This window comes from Bos indicus x Bos taurus, chromosome 6 (genome assembly GCF_003369695.1).
Source record: "Bos indicus x Bos taurus breed Angus x Brahman F1 hybrid chromosome 6, Bos_hybrid_MaternalHap_v2.0, whole genome shotgun sequence".
Classification (NCBI taxonomy): Eukaryota; Metazoa; Chordata; class Mammalia; order Artiodactyla; family Bovidae; genus Bos; species Bos indicus x Bos taurus.
In genome coordinates this window covers 6,325,995-6,347,438 of record NC_040081.1, presented here as the reverse complement: position 1 = coordinate 6,347,438, position 21,444 = coordinate 6,325,995, and the positions used below count along the sequence as shown (strand labels likewise).

Here is a 21,444-nt window from a genome sequence, read left to right as displayed (position 1 = left end):
AAAGTTATTAAACATTTTCAAGTGCTTTGCAAAACACTGTGTTATTTGTGATACATAAATGCATCCTGTTAAATATACTTTTAAAAAAAGCAACTATCAAAGAGAAATTCTGAAATTCTGGCTTTTAGTTATTGAGTGATTAAAAATATTGGAAACTTCTAAAATTACTTGCTTTTAGTTGGAGAGAAAATTTTCTCTTTAGTTGGAAGAAATGTGAGATGGTGAATAGATTTTCTTACATTTATTATTTGAAGAAATAAGGTCTAGAGAAACTTGAAGATCTTAAATGTTGTAATATTTACAGTAACAAATAGATTGAGTTCAGTGCATGCCAGTTGTGTACTAGACACTACTTTGGACACTTCACATATTACAAACATTTCATTCTTATAAGAAGTCTATGAGTTATCCTCATTGTATAGATTTCAGATTTTTCTAGGATGGTTTTAAGTATTGGACTGATTTATTTAAACAACTACAGTCCTTTTAACTCTTTTTGTTTTTTAGTAGTAAATGATGATTAGATAATTGCAGCAAATATATTTATTTTTTAACTACTGCTTCATATTCTGCTGTATCCCCATTACTATGCATATGTTCCCTTTCTCATTCTTTATACAGTGACCACACAGGCCTCTGCCCCTTTTCCTTGTCACTACATACTGACCCTTATTTGGTACACCCTGACTTTTAACTGCAATCATACATCCTTCCTAAATTTCAGTTCATTCCAAGTATTATAATCACTTCCTCTTTCAAGTCTCCTCCAAGTCCTGCATTCAGTATCTGCGTGTTTCCTATTCATATAAATTCCTTAACAGAGGAGTTATTTTTCTCTTGTTCTATGCCTCTGATAGTTTTTACTTGTGAATCAACAGAAACAGTTTCTAAATCTATCTCTTATATATCAACTACGTATACATAGCAGTTTTATACTTATTATTTTTAGTGGTTGTATATATCTGACTATGTACAAGAGATTTAAAGATGTTATTAGCCTCCTGCAGTTTAAAAAATATATTTAAATCTTGTCTTTAATTCACAGTGAGAAAAATATTACTATACTTCATTCTTCACATCTCACTTTTTTAGGTTTTATGGCAATTAGATATATTCCGAAGAAGCTTGCGGGTGCTGACTGGACATGTTTGTCAGGGAGATGCCTGCATATTTTGTGCATTGAAGGTAACCTTTAATAGTTCTGAAAAAGCACTGTTGTTCCTCAAAAATTTTATTTGATAGTTTGCTTTGTTTGACATATTTGGTTAGTTTATTTGCAATTAAAGTCTTTGGAAGGAATGATGCTAAAGCTAAAACTCCTCATGCGAAGAGTTGACTCATTGAAAAAGACTCTGATGCTGGGAGGGATTGGGGGCAGGAGGAGAAGGGGATGACAGAGGATGAGATGGCTGGATGGCATCACTGACTTGATGGACGTGAGTCTGGGTGAACTCTGGGAGTTGGTGATGGACAGGAAGGCCTGGTGTGCTGTGATTCATGGGGTCGCAAAGAGTCGGACACGACTGAGCGACTGAACTGAACTGAAAGTTATTGTCAAGTGACTTAGAGTTTTGAAGATGAGTTTTTAAAGTATGACTTATTCAGGTTTATGTTTCCATTTTCCTGTAAGAACAGTTTAATAAACAGTGTAGCATTGTTAGAAATATTATATTTTTCGTTATTTTGAAATAATCCTGTATTTTAACAAATTTTTTTTGAGTTACTACTGAATTCTGGGTACTGCTATACTTACTAAAAATACAGCAGTGAATTGAACTAATAAAAGACACTCTTATGTAGCTTATATTCTTGTGGGGGAGAAGAAAATAAGTAAACAAAATATAAAGTATGTTAGGTAATAATAATTGCAAAGGAGGAAATATAAATCAGGGAAGGGAATGGTGAATGTTGAGTAGTAAGGAAAGCCTCACTGAGAAAGTGGCATTTAAATCACTACTTAGAAAAGGGATAGAGTGGTCTAGAGCATTCCAGGCAGGCAGGGACACAGCCAGTGCAAAGACCCTGAGGTGGGTACTCAAGGACACCTGAGCCCTGGCAGAGGCTTCATGAGCAAGGAGAGCAGTGATGGGAGATGAGCTCAGAGGTCAGGTGAGTTCCCGTGGCTTCAGACATGTCTGCAGATTCTTTTGCACTGTTTTATCAAAGGGTGGAGTCTGATTTCTTGAAATGCATTTCCCTTGATGATTCATTTCCATCAAATAGAATGTGGCAGAAAAGGGATTAGATTAGATTAGAAACAATAATAAAGCTTTCACCTGGCTCTTTCTGTTGGGGTACTCGCTCTTGGACATGAGTCACTGTGCTGGTTACAGCTACAACAAAGATCTCGGCCAACAGGCATCACCAACCACCAGCATCAACTTCTAGACCACTGTCAGATGACCAGTGATCCCAGCATTCAGACTATTACAGATGACTGCAAGTGCAGCAGAGTTGAGCTGTCCTCACCCAAACTGCAGATTTGTGACCAAAATAAATGTTAGTTTTAGTAACTAAGATTTGGGGTGGTTTTGTTAATGGAGCAATAAATAACTGGAACAAGAATCTGGATTGTGAAGGGTCCTCCTAGGCCTTTGTGAGGACCTTGAATTTTTTTCTCTTGAGTGACTTAGGAAGTTGTGGGTATTGTTTTGAGTACAGGTGTATATAACCTGTGCTAACTAAGTATAATATTTGGCCTAGATCTCTCTGGCTTCTTGGATGAGAGTAAATAGAATAGGAATGAAAGTGGAAACGGGGAGTCCAGTATATATTAGCAACTCATGAATGTCATTGAAATCTTTGCCTAAGAATTTAAGCTTCGATTATTGTTTTCAGAAGTAAATATTTCAGCCCTTACATTCTTGAATATTCTTACTACACACAAATACACATAATAGAGGAAAATGAAAGGTCATTTTCATACTTTGATTTACATTCCTAAAAAGACTACATTCCTAATAAGTCACCTTACGTTCCTTACATTCCTTACATTCCTAATAAGTCACCAAAGGAGGCAGTTGTATATTCCCTTTTTTATATGGCAAAATAAGGTTGAGGAAGAATGAATTTAAATCAAATTACAGTTTTGCATTTTATTTCCTCAGCAGTAAATTTTTTTATAATTTATTTATTTTTAATTGAAGTATAATTGCTTTACAATATTGTTGGTTTCTGCCATACATCAACGTGAATCAGCCATAGGTCTACATATGGCCCCTCCTTCTTAAACCTCCCTCTGACTTTCCACCCCATCCCACCCCTCTGGGTTGTCAGAGAGGCCTGATTTGAGTTCCGAGTCATACAGCAGATTCCCACTAGCTGTGTATTTTACATATGGTTGTGTATATGTTTCCATGCTGCTCTCTCCATTCGTCACACTTTCCTCTACTCCCCCGCGCCCACTGACAGCAGTGGAGACGAAACATAAAGAACAGTCTTCTACAATAAATTTTGAATGTTTTATCCAACTGTAGCCTTACATATCACCTACCTCTTCCTCCTGCTTGCCTCCCCCACCTCAAAACATGTGCTTGTGTGCATGCCTGCGTGCATGTGTGCGCACACACACACACATACAGTGCTGTCCTCCTTGAAATTTCTCAGAGCTACCTTTAATCTCTGGGTGTTTTCCTTATTATTCCTTTTGTCTAGAATGATTTTCTTGAAGATGTCCCCAAGGCTGACACCCTCACTCCCTTTATGCCTCTCGGTCACGTGTTTTTTCCGTCAGTGAGGCGTTCCCTGACGACCCTAGGTACTGGTCACCCCCTCCCTCCCTTCTCCCCCCAGCATCCCTGTCCCTGTTGTACCACCCTATCTTTCTCTCTTGTTTTATATTTCTTTGTTTTCCCTCTGTTGTACTTACTACCTCTTCACATATCAGTACTTACCCGCTCTCTCCTCATTACTACGGCTAGAATATGCATCCACAAGGCAGGGTCTTTGTTTTCGGGTGTAGAACAACGCCACATATACCAGGAAATCCAAAAACAGATACTGAGTGAACATAAGTCTTGTCCGGGATTAATACCTTAAACATTACTGGAAAAGTTGACTACCAGTAAGAAATGACTTGTGAGATTATGTTTCATTTTTTAGCATCTGGAATTGTAGCTAAAATTTTTTTTTTAAATACCTTAAACATTACCTGGAAAAGTTGACTACCCGAATAAGAAGTGACTTGTGAAAATATGTTTCACTTTTTAGCATCTGTAATTGTAGCTAAAAAGTTTAGTTCTGGTTATCTGATACTGTTTAGCATCTTTCTTATTTTAGTAGTTTCTTATTTGTAAATTAAATTTTCTTATGTTGGTGGAACAGATTCTTATTTTTTAGCCTACTATATGTTGATCTTAAAAGCAATTTTTTTTTTGAGATGATATACCCCTTGAACTAATTAATGCAGAACATAATATGACCCATCCTTATTTGTTGGTTTACCACTTCAAACCTTATTTTTCTCCTCACTTCCCCTCGCCTAATATGATTGTTGTAAAACTAGAACTTATTAAAAGTTTTCCATGCTTGAATGCAATAAATAGAAGACCAGATTAACACCTGTGTCACATATTCTTGAATAATATTCTGATTGCTAGTGAAGTTCCTGCTGTTTTATTTGATTATATGCTTATTTTTGTATAACATAATTTTAATTCCTACAGTATACTTTAACATTTGAAACAGAATATCTCAAAACTCTTTCTAAACAACATAGACTACATTCAGCTAGGGAACAGTTTAAAATGGGCCACATCTGAATCAGAATCTCTGAGAATGGGACTTAAGAACTTGATATGTTTAATTCTTATGCACTAACCCTTGATTAAGAGGCTGGGGCAACCATTTCTACATAATTTTTTGCATGGAGTTTTAGAACAAAAGACTGTATTAACTTCTGAGTGTAGAGTTTCGAATTTTGAATTTATTGTAATGAAATTACTCAACTGTTTTTTAGTTATTGGTGTTAAACTTACTGGTTCATAAATTTGCTGATTTCCCAGACAATATTTGCACAGTTTCAACACAGTCAAGAGAAAGCCCTCCCCTCGGATAACATAAGGCATGCTCTTGCAGAGAGCTTCAGAGACGAGCAGCGGTTTCAGCTGGGCCTGATGGACGACGCCGCAGAGTGCTTTGTGAGTGTGTCTGATGACCCTTAGGTCAGGGTAGTGGTTTGCATCCCTTAAGTGATGTGCCTTCTGAGACAAAGGAAGCATACATTTATAGCAGAACTGCCTAGTAGATCCTTGTCTTCCTACCTTTCGAAGTTCTCAAAGCTCCACGTGTGTTTTGTGTACGTTTGCTTTTGCTTACTTGTGCTGCCCTAATTTTTAAGAGCTAGGATACTAAAATACTTTAACATTTATTTATTGGAGCAAAAAGGCTTATTGCATATAAATCATATCACTTAGGTCATTGTTCTGTTTCCGCAGGGATTACACACACAACACGCTCTCCCAGTAGCATTTCTCATTTCATGCAGTGATTCTCTCTGGAAAAGAAGAGGATCTTGACGTGCAGCTGTCAGGGGCAGCGGTTCTCTTACCCGGCTTACTCCAGGTTGAGAATCACTGACTGAGGTTGATGTTTTGAGACTCTTTTACCACTCTACTGATAAATAGAGCGTTCCTTTGCCGAAGCACATACATTGTGTACTTTCTGAAATATGCATTTGATGATTAATTGTTTCAGTAACATAGATATCACCTATATTTAAGATGTGCGTGTGCTCAATCGGTCAGTCATGTCTGACTGTGCGATACTGTGGACTGTAGCCCGCCAGGCTTCTTTAACCAGGAGATTCTCCAGGCAATACTGGAGTGGGTTGCCATTTCCTCCAGGGAATCCTTCTGATCCAGGGATTGAATCCACATCTCCTGCATCTCCCTCACTGGCAGATTCTTTACCCTGGAGTCACCAGGGGATCCCTGACTGCTAGTGTCCTTTTTACCTCTGTCCTTCAAGTTTGTTTTTAACAGCCATCATATTAATATAATTTTTTTCAGATAAATGCTTACACGTCAAATATTTCTGTAATTCAAATCTGACTCTCTCCTGACATTTAAGGCTTTTTACATTTATACTACAGCTTATCTCTTTGTTTTCTTTCTGAATTTTCCCTTAGTGAGATAGTTTCACTCTGTTCCTTAAACATGTCTTTAAAATTCCTGTTCTAGAGACTTTGCTCAAGTTCTTGAAATATTCAAAACTTTCCTAATCTGTTATTTGTTACAGTTCAGCCTGTCAGGCCTGCTAGATAATGTATCATCAAAGCACCCCAGTACATTCTCCAAATTTCCAAAGAATTTATTATTCTCTGGAATTCATTTGGCATTTATGTTTTTAAATGAACATCTTGAATGTTTTCTCAGATAAACGGAAAGCCATGTTGACTAAAGTGGGACAAAAACAGCACACACAGTCATGAAATATGCTTTTCATACTTCTCATGTTTATAATTGTCCATTGTTTAAAATATAGATAGATATGTTTTGCACAATACTGAACTTTATAGTTTTACTTTCACTTAAATGAAATATACTAATCCATGGTATGATAATTCACAGGATATCTAGAAATGCAGACTTAATTAAATGAATTGTTATAAATGTCCTGAGGCAAAAGAAGGGACATTAACTAATTAAAAGAATCCATTGGTTAAGCTTTGTGAAAAGAATAATTTGTTAAAGAAATTAATAACTCTTATTGATCTATTTTCCAAATCCAACCTTTTATTAGAAGTTTGTTGAACAGTAGATTCCTTGCGTTAGAGTGTTAGTTCAGGTATTGTAAGCCTTTATCATTGATGTTTTAATTTAAGTTGTATAGACTATCCAATGATCCAAGCAGGGTGTTTTTTTTTAATTAATTGCTTTTTCTCAATGAGAAAACATTGAGAACATAGGAAGTCTGGGTTTCTGATATTAAATTCTAGATGTCAGCCACCATGAATTGATTTTTAAAAAATCTTTATTAAAATTATGTTACGTTATAATGTTTCTTTTATAAATTTTTTTTTTTAAGCTGACACTACAGAAGGAGAATAATTGAGCAGCATTGGAAGGCTTGGATAAGAGGAAAGCTGAAAAGCTGACAACATATGTGGCACTCAATTTAACATTTTGGAAAATCTTAATTTTTTTATTTATTTATTTTTTTTGCTTTTTTTTTTTTTGGAAAATCTTTAGATTTTTAAATTTGTAAAGCTAAAAAGAGTTGTATTTTGAAGTGTCCTGTGCAAGATTTGCAATTCATTTGTCTTTTAATTTTTCAATTAGGAAAATATATTGGAGAGGATTCATTTTCACATAGTGCCAAGCAGAGATGCAGACATGTGTACCTCTAAATCTTGTATCACTCACCAAAAGTTTGCTATGACTCTGTATGAGCAGGTGAGATGGCTTAACTATTTTAGTAGAGGATATATTTATGTTTTATGACTGATAAATTAGACATGTGTTTTTACCTGCAGTGTGTGTGTCGTAGCTGTGGAGCATCATCAGATCCTCTACCCTTTACAGAATTTGTACGGTACATTTCTACAACAGCCCTGTGGTAAGAGCTTATTAAAGCATATTTACCAAAGATGTTAGTAGTAATGCATGTGATCACATTGAGCCTCTACTTTATGAAACCATAGCATATATGAATATCTACTCTGTGAGAGGCACAAATGTGCTAAGGGTACTAAGTGATGTCTATCTCAGTTTTGGTTGTTTCTGATTTACCAAATATAGATGTCACTCAGTAATGACAAATGTACAAAATATTAGTCAAAATGTTTACTTATTTATATTTATGGCAAGGTTTTGGAACTATGGACGAGAGCTAAGTTGAATGGTAAATGGAACTGTACGTGATTTCTTCATTTTTGCTAAGGTGTTACCTTTGCAATGACCATGTCTCTGCGTGGTGATGGAAGCTAGGGTAAGCAGACAAGAAAGAAAAAAATAAAAATAATCCTCTGTTAGATTTATTGGATTTAAAGCTTCACCATTCACCTGAAATAAACATTTGTAGGCTTCTCTGTCCCCTCGCTCCCTTCCTGGTATTGAAATAACTTAGGGATCCAAAGGTGATACCTAGGCTTTACATAATAAGAATTGTTTGAACACTGCAACAGGTATTTGAGAGTATAAATATTTGATGTATGAAAGCATTGAATAAGACCATAAGTGTTTGCAGATACTTTAATACTTTAGTACAAAAGATAAAACATGAAATGGTCATTATCAATCAGAATACATCAGTATAGCAGTTAGCTGCTGCTGCTAAGTCGCTTCAGTCGTGTCCGACTCTGTGCGACCCCATAGACGGCAGCCCACCAGGCTCCGCCATCCCTGGGATTCTCCAGGCAAGATCACTGGAGTGGGTTGCCATTTCCTTCTCCAAAGTTAGCTGCTAAATGCTACCAATGTTTTTATCATTACACAAAGTGAGTGTTAGGTGCTCATCAATTTCATCATGTTACTAAACTTCCTTGATTTTTTGGATATAGCACATTAGTTCTTAAAGATCATCCAGTGTAGTAAGTTGGTAATTTATATATACACAGAGTTGGGAAACATTGTTTTAAAGGAACAGTCTTTAAAGTTTAGTCAGTTGTAGTCAATTTCATTCATCTGATATGAAAAGTAGAATGGTGTTTGAATAAGGATAGACCGCAAATTAAAAACTGTAAAACTTGAAGTCTACTTTGAAAGTGTAAAATGACAGTGCTCTGAGACAGTATCTTAGGTAAAAAGAATAGGAGCTCCATCTGTTTTTTCCCGGTCCACAACATGAATTGCAAAAGCCTAGATTTTGACTTCTAATTATCTTTCTTTTTATTGGTTATAAGTATTGAATACAATTGTTCAATTGCAAGAGCCCAGACTTTGAATTCTAGTTATCTTTCTTTTTATTGGTAATAAATATTGAATACAGTTGTTCAATGTACTATGTTCCAGACTTTACATAAATTCTTGCTTTTAATCTTAACAAAAACTTTTGTTCAAGAAATAGGCTTAATAAGATTAATCTGGTAAATGGGTGAATTAAGATTGAAACCCAGGTCTAGGTTCATTTCAAATTCAAAATGTGTCTGGTTAAAGCACCACCCTGATGCTGTCAATTTTGTAAAAAAAAACTGTTACGTGCAACTTGAATGAGCCTGTCAGATTTATTGATTTCTAGTCTGCTTGTGAGGTGCTTTAGAGGAACTGGTACATTTAGTTGTTATTGAATATTCCCTATTATTGTAACTATTGAACTGTAAAATAAATCCAGCTCTAAGAAGGTTAAATTACTATAAAGTAAAACCAGAGCACCTAGAACAGAAAGTAGTAGGAGTATTGAGCTTGCATTATATATCTTTTTGGAAATGCTAAGGAGTTGTCTCAGTTCAGTTCAGTCTCTCAGTCTGACTCTTTGCGACCTCATGGACTGCAACATGCCAGGCCTTCCTGTCCATTGCCAGCTCCTGGAGTTTACTCAAACTCATGTCTATTGAGTTGGTGATGCCATGATGCCATCTAGCCATTTCATCCTCTATCATCCCTTTTTCCTCCTGCCTTCAATCTTTCCCAGCATCAGGGTCTTTTCAAATGAGTCAGTTCTTTGCATCAGGTGGCCAAAGTATTGGAGTTTCTTGGAAGGAGCATCAGTCCTTCCAGTGAATATTCAGGACTGGTCTCCTTTAGGATGGACTGGTTGGATCTCCTTGCAGTCCAAGGGACTCTCAAGAGTCCTCTCCAGCACCACGGTGCTCAGCTTTCTTTATAGTCCAACTCTCACATCCATACATGAGCACTAGAAAAACCATAGCCTTGACTAGACGGACCTTTGTTGGCAAAGTAATGTCTCTGCTTTTTAATATGCTGCACAGGTTGGTCATAGCTTTTTTTCCAGGGAACAAGCATTTTTTAATTTCATGGCTGCAATCACCATCTGCAGTGGTTTTGGAGTCCAAAAAAATAAAGTCTCTCACTGTTTCCACTGTTTCCCCATCTATTTGCCATGAAGTGATGGGACCAGATGCCATGGTCTTCGTTTTCTGAATTTTGAGCTTGAAGCCAACTTTTTCACTCTCCTCTTTCACTTTCATCAAGAGGCTTTTTAGTTCCTCTTCACTTTCTGCCATAAGGGTGGTGTCATTTGCATATCTGAGGTTATTGATATTTCTCCCTACAGTCTTGATTCCAGCTTGTGTTTCATCCAGCCCAGCGTTTCTCATGATGTACTCTGCATACAAGTTAAATAAGGGGTTGTCTAATGATACTTAATACTTTGATATGTGAAAATTAGATTCTAGGAGGAAGTTGGATAGAAACTGGCACAGATAACCCTCCCTAGATTCTTTAGGAAATGGTTAGCATTCATATAGGAAGAAAAATCACAAACCTGGCTTAAGTAGCTTGTGATTTCTGCATTAATCATCAAAGGGCCTTTTCTTAGCTGAAAATAATTTTGTGTCTGGAAACTTTAAGCTAGAGAGGGAGACTCTCCTAAAGTTTGTTGTTCTTGTTAGGCAAAAGTTTAAACTCCAGTCTCTATTTATTAAGTAATAATGTAAAAGAAACAGTTAACTTATAATTACCTTGAGGTGGAGCGTCTTATATCATTCATTTTATCCTGTTTTTGACCTAATTTCTTTCATCATATACTGCCAAATTTCATTATGTTTCATGTCATGGAAATTTACTTTATGGTTAACTTTTCAAACAAAATTGTGTTTTAAGGTAGAAAAAGTGATCATACCTATATTAATAACTTAATATTTTTAGTGCAAATTTATTAGATCTTTTTTAAGTTCATAGGCCAGATTTGGGACCATTTGTTTCTTTCGTAGCAATGAAGTTGAAAGAATGATGGAAAGACATGAGCGCTTTAAACCTGATATGTTTGCAGAATTGCTGCAAGCAGCAAATACAACTGATGACTACAGGAAATGTCCTGTAAGTATAATTCAGAGAATGTTAGTGTGCTTCTGTGCTTGTAAATTTGAAAATAGAAATTGCCATGCAAATAGTAATTAAATCTGGAATTAATTTTAAGAATTAATTTTTTAAGTGTTCTTTAGGTAATTATACCATTGAGCTCTTTATTTCAACATTGTTTCTTTAAAAACATGTTACTTTGTGAAGGATTTAAGGTGGCATACGTGGATTAATTTTAAGCTCTGAAGCCTGTCATTTGACTAAATTGAAAATTTCGTTTTTGTTCTTCTTTAAATAAACATTACAAATGGTATAATTCTTTTCTCATGGGATATTGTTAGTGAATTGAATTGTTAGTTGAATAAAAATTCAACCTTAAGGTCTAAGGTTGAATTCTTATTTTAACAGATTTACAAAAATATCAAAGAAAAGTTCTTTGATTTAAAATAAATTTGTTTAATCAGTAATTAAGACAGACAGATAGTTAGAAGTCTTTTAATGTGCTGAATAAATTTCTGATACATGCTTTTGCATAATACAAGCTCTGTAAGGCATTACTTTTGATATATTTGTTTTGATAATTTCAAAAGTTCTCTTTTTTGTTTTTCTTTAGAGTAACTGTGGCCAAAAAATAAAAATTCGGCGTGTTTTAATGAACTGCCCAGAGATTGTTACAATCGGATTAGTCTGGGACTCTGAGCATTCTGACTTGACTGAAGATGTTGTTCGGAATCTGACAACCCAGCTTTATCTTCCTGGGGTATAATAATTCTTTTCATTCTCTTCCTTTTTGTTTTTAAATTCCTTTGAAACATTACACTATATGTTGTTTTTCAGAGCTAAATTTTCTTTCTAAAGGAAATAATTTGCAGATGTAACTGATAAAGTTCATCAGATCAGGCTAACTGGAATACCTTTCTTGCTTTCTGTTATAAAATAATCCATCACGTACTCTATCCTTTTTATCACTCTAGAATAATGGTAATATGATACTGTATGCATCTGTGTATATGCTTGTTTGGGTGTATATGATAATGATTATAAATTATAAATATCAAGTTAGAAAATTTTAAGGTTTAAAATTTATCTGTAGCTCTTATTTTTTAATGTGCATCAGTTCAATTCAGTCACTCTGTCATGTCCAACTCTTTGCGACCCCATGAACCGCAGCATGCCAGGCCTCCCTGTCCATCACCAACTCCTGGAGTCCACCCAAACCCATGTCCATTGAGTCAGTGATGCCATCCAACCATCCCATCCTCTTTTGTCCACTTCGCTTCCTGCCCTCAATTTTTCCCAGCATCAGGGTCTTTTCAAATGAGTCAGTTCTTCTCATCAGGTGGCCAAAGTATTGGAGTTTCAGCTTCAGCGTCAGTCCTTCCAGTGAACACCCAGGACTGATCTCCTTTAGGATGGACTGGTTGGATCTCCTTGCAGTCCAAGGGATTCTCAAGAGTCTTCTCCAACACCACAGTTCAAAAGCATCAATTCTTCTGTGCTCAGCTTTCTTTAGTCCAACCCACATCCATACATGACCACTGGAAAAACCATAGCCTTGACTAGACGGACCTTTGTTGGCAAAGTAATATCTCTGCTTTTTAACATGCTGTCTAGGTTGGTCATAACTTTTCTTCCAAGGAGTTAGCATCTTTTAATTTCATGGCTGCAATCACCATCTGCAGTGGTTTGGGAGCCCCCCAAAATAAAGTCAGCCACTGTTGCCACTGTTTCCCCATCTATTTGTCATGAAGTGATGGGACCAGATGCCATGACCTTAGTTTTCTGAATGTTGAGCTTTAAGCCAACTTTTTCACTCTCCTCTTTCACTTTCATCAAGAGACTCTTTAGTTCTTCTTCACTTTCTGCCATAAGTGTGCATATTACTATCTTATTTTAAATTGATTTATGTTACAGTTAAGCTTTGAGATAGTTATCTTTTAGGTAGTATGGTTAATGTATGTTAAAATAATGTGATTCAACCATGAATTATCAGGAAATGTGTGATTTATCTCATTTTGTTTTATGTATGTAAAGTGTCCTGTGTTCAAGATGCTGTGCTACTGAACGAAGTTGTAGTAATTACATTTTGTTAGACATCATGTCTCTTATAGACTAATCGAAAGTAATAATTCTGTTAACAGTGCGGTGTGGTGTCTTTAGTACTAACATCAGTTTGGGACAGTATGCATGAGAAATAATTGTCCTAGAGAATCAAATGCATGACTCATCAAATGATTGTTCCTCATCTGTGAAAAGAACTATTAAATATACATTATTTTTAAACAGCTTTTTTATAGAGTTACTGATGAAAATGCCAAAAATAGTGAGCTTCACCTTGTTGGCATGATTTGCTACACCAGCAGACATTACTGTGCCTTTGCTTTTCATACCAAGAGTTCCAAATGGGTATTTTTTGATGATGCAAATGTGAAAGAGGTAAGTGACACTTGACTAACTGGAATAATTACTGTGGTTTTTACTTTTGAGGGGTAAATGATATAATAATGATAAAATTATATAAAAATAATTATATGCAGATACTTGTATAAATTAATAATAAGTGGGCTTAATTATAATAGCATCATTAAAGACCTTCAGTATTAAAAATTAGAAAACCAAATAGATGAAGCGAATAATTGTTGGACGTCAGGCAGTCGAACAGAAAAAAGGAACCAACATGGTGAACCCTGCTTGCTGCCTAGAGGTCGTTTTGGGTTGCAGTGCAGAGATGGCAAACCCAAACAGAGCCTCGTAGCCTCATTGAGCTGAGGAAATTGTAGTTCACAGGGGCCAAGATGGCTAAAATTTCCTGGACAGATTACCAGAAAGAAAGCTGTACAGAGGGAAAGTCCTGGGGATCGGCAGAGGGCTCCCCTTTCAATCTTTGGCTGAATAGTGATCAACTATGTGTAGGGCAAATGTGCACAAGGTGGGAGAAATGACCCCTGGGAAACAAGGCCAGACCATTCCCAGAACCTGCACAGGGCTAGGATAGCTTGCATCTTAGTAGCAAGAGTGGGTACACAGAACATCAAGTAGACTCCTCAGAAAAGTATCACCTTAATAGTGGGGCTGAATTATTCCGAGACTGAAGATTGCTCTGGACCTGACATAAAAAGCTTAAAATGAAGCTGTCAGAGGATGAAGCTGATCCCATGCCATTTAACAACACATAACTACATGCTAACAATTTAAAAGGAAAGAAAAAAAAAAAAACCTCAATACTGAAAAATGTAAAATTCAGTAAAATTTCAGTATGTCTTTTCAAAATAGTATTCAATAAAAAAAATTACAAAATACTCAAAGAAGTAGGAAGCTATGACCCATCCCCTGAAGGAATAACGGCAGATCTGCTCTGCCATTTCATTCCTTCAAGTCACATGATATGGGGTGAGCAGGCAGGGTAGGGAAATGGAGCTTACTTACCTTCCTTTCTCTCAGAACCTGGAGCATCAGCATCTCAAAAGTAAAGGTTCAGATTAATATCCAGATGATCTTGGAGCCAGTTCCAGGCCAGATCTGATATTAAATTACTTTAGAAAGAAAAACACTAAACATGACAGAACTAGAAATACCAGATAAGACTTTTAAACCTGCTGTTTAGCTATAGAGAGATTAATTAGATAACAGTCAGTAAACATGGACCATAAAAATAACTGGTAAATTGGACTTTGTCAAAACTTCTGCTCTTCAATAAGATGCTGTTAGAATGAAAAGACAAGCATAGACTGGGAAAAAAACATTTGTTAATTATATATCTGGAAAGCCCATATCCAGAATATATAAAGAACTCTTACAACTCAGTAATAAAAAGACAAATCAATTAAAGAGTGAGCAAAAGATTTGGACAGTTCAAAAAGAAGATATTAATATATGAATGGCCCTTGAAATGATATTCATTGCATCACTAGGCATAAAAGAAGTACAAATTCAATTCACAATGAGATTGCATTATTCACCTATTAGAATGCCTAAAATTAAAAAGGTTGTTTACACCAAGAGCTGACCAGGATGTGGAACAGCTGGATCTCTCATGAGGCTGATGGAAATGCAAAATTGGATAATCACTTTAGAAAACAGTTATAAATTCAAATGTATACTTAGCATGCTGCCTCTGCTAAGTCACGTCAGTCGTGTCTGACTCTGTGCGACCCCATAGACAGCAGCCCAACAGGCTCCTCTCTCCCTGGGATTCTCCAGGCAAGAATACTGGAGTGGGTTGCCATTTCCTTCTCCAATGCATGAAAGTGAAAAGTGAAAGGGAAGTCGCTCAGTCATGTCTGACTCTTGGCGACCCTATGGACTGTAGCCTACCAGGCTCCTCCGTCCATGGGATTCTCCATGCAAGAGTACTGGAGTGGGTTGCCATTGCCTTCTCCAATACTTAGCATACAACCTAGCAATTCCACTCCTGTAAAAGCATGTATCCATACATTATTTATAATTCAGTGTTCTTAGTAGTTTTATTTATAGTAACCAAAACTAGAAACAACTCAAATAGATAAAGATAACTCATAAGGTAAATAGATAAAGATAACTCATCAGGTAAATAGATAAAGTTGTGGTATAACCATACACTGGAACATAATAATCAGCAATAAAAGGAATGAGCTGTTGATACAGACAACTGTTGAGTGTGGAGAAATCTCAAAAGCATTGTGCTAAATGAGAGATGTACAAGCTGGATTTAGAAAAGACAGAGGAACCCGAGATGAAATTGCCAGCATCTGTTGGATCATAGAAAAAAGCAAGGGAATTCCCCCCCAAAAAGTCTACTTCTGCTTTATTGACTATGCTAAAGCCTTTGACTTTATGGATCACAACAAAGTATGGAAAATTCTTAAAGAGATGGAAGTACCAGACCACCTTACCTGGCCCCTGAGAAACCTTTGTGCAGGATAAGAAGCAATAGTTAGAACCAGATATGGAGCAATGGACTGGTTCAAAATTGGGAAAGGATTACATAAGACTGTCGATTGTCACCTTGCTTATTTAACATATATGCAGAGTACATCATATGAAATGCCAGGCTGGATGACTCACAAGCTAGAATCAAGATTTCCACTAGAAATACCAACAACCTCAGATATGCAGATGATAACCACTCTAATGGTAGAAAGCAAAGAGGAACTCAAGAGCCTCTTGCTGAGGGTGATAGAGGAGAGTGAAAACGCTGGCTTAAAATTCAACATTCAAAAAACTAAGATCATGGCATCCGATCTCATCACTTCATGGCAAATAGAAGGGGAAAAAGTGGAAACAGTGACAGACTTTATTTATTCTTTAATACTTTGATATGGCAGTTTATTAAGAAGTTCCATTTGAGTCAGTTTGTAGCAGCATTTTGGCACTCCTATTTTGCATCCTTATAGCTTAAATTGTCAAAATTTGAAGAAAGAACTGGGTATATGGTCACTCTTGAGTTTTAGGTTTGTTTTGTTTTCAAATTAGTCTAGTTTTTCAAGTATCTCAGAATCCCAAGTAAAGAGAGTAAACAGCTAAATGTGTGTAATATGAACAAGCTCCTCAGCAATTTTTTAAAGGTCCTTTTCTTCTCTAAGCTAATATTCTAGAATGCTTTTTGTTTGGTTTTGTTTTTAAATGAATGTTGCTGCTGCTACTAAGTCGCTTCAGTCGTGTCCGACTCTGTGCGATCCCATAGACGGCAGCCCACCATGCTCCTCCATCCCTGGGATTCTCCAGGCAAGAACATTGGAGTGGGTTGCCATTTCCTTCTCCAATGCATGAAAGTGAAAAGTGGAAGTGAAGTCGCTCAGTCGTGTTCGACTCCCAGCGACCCCATGGACTGCAGCCCACGAGGCTCCTCCATCCATGGGATTCTCCAGGCAAGAGTACTGGAGTTGGGTGCCATTGCCTTCTCCGAAATGAACGTTAGAGAGGTGTAATTTACAAACATTAAAATGCACCCCTTGTAAGTTTATAGTTTGGATAGTAACAGCTGTATACATGCCTGTGTAGCCTCCACATTCATTGTATGGAACATTTTCATGACTCCAGAAAATCCTTTCGTGTCCCTTTGCTGTCACTTTTCCACCCTAGGCCCCAGGAAATCACTGATCTCACCATAGATTAGTTTTGTTCATTTTACAAGTTTTATATGGGTGGTATCTTATAATACGTATTCTCTGTGTTTGGCTTCCTTTGCTAAGCATATATATATCTTTTAACATATAGTCATATATTAAAATGTGTATTGTGTTGTGTGTATCAGTGCCTTATTTTTATTGTTGTGTTCCATTTTATGACCGTGTAACAGTTTATCCATTCACTTGTTGAGTTATGAACAGACTTCGTGTGAACATACTATTTTCCATTAATCTTAGATAATACTCAGAAGTGGGATTTCTGGGTTGTATGGTATGTGTTAATCTTTACAAGGGACTGGCAAATTGATCTCCAAAGTGATTGTACAGTTTACATTCCTGCCAGCCATGTACTGGAGTTCCAGTTGCTCCACATTCTCAGGAGCACTCCATGTTAGTGGTCATCTTAACATTAGCCCTTATAGCGAATGTATGACGTTATCTCAGTGTGGTTTTAATTTGCATTTCCCCTATGCAAATAATGTTTTGAGTAGTCTTTCATGTTCTTATTGGCCATTTTTTATGTCTTTTTGGTTAAGTGTTCAGATGTGTTGTACATTTTTCAAATTGGATTGTCTTATTAATGAGTTATAATCATTCTTTATTCTGGTCACCAGTTCTTTATTAGATATATGTGGCTTTTTTTCCTTTTTTTCATTTTCTTAACAGTGTCTTTCAAAGAGCAGAAGTTATTAATTCATTTTGATGAAGCCAGTTTTATAATTTTTTTTCTTCTCTGACTTGCTTGATGTCCTATCTAAGAAATCTTTACCTCCCCCAAGGTTGTTAAGATTTTATCTTTTGTTTTCTTCTATAGGGCTTCCCTGGAGGCTCAGACAGTAAAGAATCTGCCTGCAATTCAGGAGACTGGGTTCAATCCCTGGGTCATGAATATCCCCTGGAGAAGGAAATGGCAACCCACTCCAGTATTCTTGCTTTGGAAATCCTATGGATAGAGGAGCCTGGCAGGCTATAGCCCATGGGGTTGCAAAGAGTCAGACACCAGTGAGCGACTAACACTTTCATAACACCTTCTTCTTTATAGTTTTTTCATGACTCATTCTGAGTTCATTTTTATGCTTTTAGTGAAATGATGTCAAAGTTCATTTTTTCATATGGCCATCCACTTGTTCCAGCACCATTTGTTTAATAGACGATTATATTTCCCCATTAAATTGCTTGAAGTCTGTCAAAAGTCAGTCAACCATGTATATGCAAAGCCTTTCAAAATTTGATATTCTAGATCTTGATATAGAAAGTGTATAATCTTGCTTATCAATTTTTTAAATGATAATGTTTAAAATATTTTTATGTTGACTAGTTTCTAAATAAAATTAATTGTATAACATGATGAATAGTTGAACTGCTAGTATCTGGGTGTCTTTAAAATTTTTTTAATATACAAAATAATTCAGTCTCTGCCTTTTCATGTAATGCATTGATTGCAAAGTTCTGTTTCTATTCATTGTGATTTTTTTTAAGGTTGGAAGTAGATGGAAAGATGTGGTCTCCAAGTGTATCCGATGCCATTTCCAGCCATTGCTTTTGTTTTATGCGAACCCAGATGGCACAGCAGTTTCCACTGAAGATGCACTCAGGCAGGTCATCAACTGGTCACATCATAAATCTATTGCAGAAAATATAGGTAATTCTTCTTTAGAAGTTCTTTTTAGTGTTTTTCATGGTCAGAATCACACTAGGAATTCTAATATAGTGAATATGAAATGAATTTTGGGGATAATCTCAAAATGTAGTTTCTTTGGAGTCCAGGAAAATTCTAATACTTTGAGTTAGTCTTTTTAAAGAACCTTTCCTCATCTGTGGCCTCAGAGGCACCTTCAGCAGCCACCCACTACCCTGCTCACACAAGCCCAGGAGGGGTTACTTGGCTAGTAGCTCTTGCTAGTGATGAGTACTGAGATTTCAAGTAAGTACACCAGAAAAGTCCAAAGGAGCTAGGCCACTTTTGAATGTATTAACAGCATGTAGAAATCCTTAAAAGATGTCAGTCCTCTAAGTTTTTAAATGATGTTCTCATTAGTATTAAAAGTGACTGAAAAGATGATTCAAATATCTCTTCTTCTGGTAGAGAGGATGAAAGGAATGAAACATTTTTCTTGGTCTTTTTAAGGATGTGAAAAGCCCTCGATTTCTAAGTCAGAAAATTCAAAAGAAAATGGATTTGGTGATCAGACAAAGCAGAGAGAAAATCAGAAATTTCAAGCAGATAGCATTTCATCATTTAATCGGAGCCACATTCAAACAAGTGGCGGTAGAGGACCAGGTATGTGGTTTTTTTTTTTTTTGGCTGTTCTGTGTGACACGTGGGATCTTTGTTCCCCGACCAGGGATTGAACCATTGGACGACCAGAGAATTTCTGACCAGATATGTATTTAAATTTTCATTTTTACATTGTCCTTGAGTAGTTAAGCTTCCCCCCTTTTCACTTACTGTATGTAATTCTTTTTAAAGACCAGAAGGAGAATCCTTAACTAGCTTTCCTTGGCCATGAAGAGAAAATAGCAAATAGAAAAAAATTTTGTCTTCTGACTTAAGCATTTGTCTGAGACCTATAGTTTTATTTGAACACTTTGATTCAACTAGTGGTTGAGTTTTTCCGTGTACTCAAGGCTGTACATAATAGGCTGGAGGCAATCTGGACTGTCACCAAAGAAAGCTATGATATGGATATGGCCTTTCCTTCAAGGAGTTAATTATTAACTTGGAGAGGAAAAACATTTAGTTAATAATTTGGCTCATATGCCAAAATTAAATTTAGCATTACTGAATGCAACAGGAGTTTGAAGTTACTATTGTTGTAGTTTATTTTTAACCTCTTGTTTATTCAACTCTCTCTTGTCATTATCAACCTACAACTTTAATTTTCACAAATGAAGATCAGTGGTTAGGATCCAACAGGAGATATCAAAGTATGGTGTATATAGTTATGGTTTAGAAATATATATAACTAATTGAGTGACTTTTGAGGATGATTTTATAAAGGGCTTTTAAAATATATTAATAAAATAATGTCTAACCATAAAGTAACCCATTTACTTTATTCTTACATAAAGCAAGAAAAGATTGAGAATTAACAATTATCATTAACAAAAAACTATAATAAATGCTTTTTAAAGTTCTTAATGGAACTGTACCTTTTTCCATTTTATATACTCATCTGTATTTTGTTAATATATTGCATCTTAAATTTTTAATGTAGTGCAGTTTGTACTTTTATTGAATAGCATGAAAAATGATCTGTGTTGTTATTATAAGAATTTTTTTTTTTTTTTAGTTAAATCAGGTCACAATGATCAAAGGGAAAAAATAAAAGACATTTCCAGAGAATGTGCTCTAAAAGCCATTGAACAGAAAAACTTACTTTCCTCACAAAGGAAAGATTTGGAGAGGGGACAGAGAAAAGATTTGGGTAGACATAGAGGTAAGTTAAGAACTTGTAACATTCATTGGAGAAAGGCAGCTACAATCTTATACTTTAAAGCTAACTTTTATAATTTAATACACTTTAATTTATTTATATATTATATATATTTGTTTATATGTTATGTATCTTAGTATGATTTCTATAATATGCCTGTTACATCTATAAATGTAAAGTTCCCTAGTTCTTGTTCAATTATAGCCTGGAAATTTTGTGGGTTTTTTTTTATAGTTTCACCTTGTAACTATAAATTCAATTCGCCTGTATGGTACATTCAAATAATAAGGAAGGTTATACAATTAAATAAAAAGAACTTTTTTTCCTGCAACCCTTGACCTTTGCTCTGTTCTGCTGTTAAGAGTTTCATGGTCGTGTCTTACTTTTATGGTTTTATACTCTTTTATTTATGGACATACCATGATTTAACTGATACTTCTAGGCTTTAAAACTTGATTTAATATTCTTGCTGCAGTGAAATCCTTTCACAGTTACCTTTGTGTACTTTTTGCATGTAGCCATAGCATAAAAATTTTTCAGAATGATTACTGGGTTAGCGTATGATTATTTTCAGTTTTCATCGGTGTGGCTCAGTTGCCCTCCTAAAATACTTGATAGTCTGCATTCCCACCAATGGTGATTAGATGTCTGTTTCCTGCAGTAATTGGTTTAGAAAACTTTTAATCTTACCAATATAATAGGTGGGAAAATATGTTTGTTTTTATGCTTTTTATTATGAATGAGATAGAATACCTTTTTTTAAACTTCTCTAATTACCTTGTGTTCTGCTTTGCAGATAATTTTTTAAAATCATTATATAACCATTTATGTTATAAATGTATCACATCAAGCATAAATAGAGATTTCAAAAGCAATTTTTAACCTCAAAGCACTATGTGATTTAAATAACTATGATTATTCCTGTTTAACTTTTCTTCCCAAAGAAGGTGTTTGGCTTGTGACTAACAAGTGGCTCTGAAT

The 21,444-nt window shown here is 35.7% G+C and overlaps 1 protein-coding gene across 3 annotated transcripts in view; it reads left to right on the top strand.

Moving 5' to 3' along the window:
- Positions 1–21,444, top strand: part of USP53 (ubiquitin specific peptidase 53) — a 57,772-nt gene that overhangs the window by 20,728 nt on the left and 15,600 nt on the right. For all 3 annotated transcript variants that reach the window (XM_027543720.1, XM_027543722.1, XM_027543721.1), the window contains 10 exons: positions 1,093–1,185; positions 5,004–5,138; positions 7,281–7,394; positions 7,475–7,557; positions 10,832–10,937; positions 11,533–11,679; positions 13,206–13,355; positions 18,506–18,668; positions 19,155–19,307; positions 20,320–20,466. In XM_027543720.1, the coding sequence (XP_027399521.1) occupies positions 1,093–1,185; positions 5,004–5,138; positions 7,281–7,394; positions 7,475–7,557; positions 10,832–10,937; positions 11,533–11,679; positions 13,206–13,355; positions 18,506–18,668; positions 19,155–19,307; positions 20,320–20,466 (1,291 nt within the window). The remainder of the gene's footprint in view (positions 1–1,092; positions 1,186–5,003; positions 5,139–7,280; positions 7,395–7,474; positions 7,558–10,831; positions 10,938–11,532; positions 11,680–13,205; positions 13,356–18,505; positions 18,669–19,154; positions 19,308–20,319; positions 20,467–21,444) is intronic.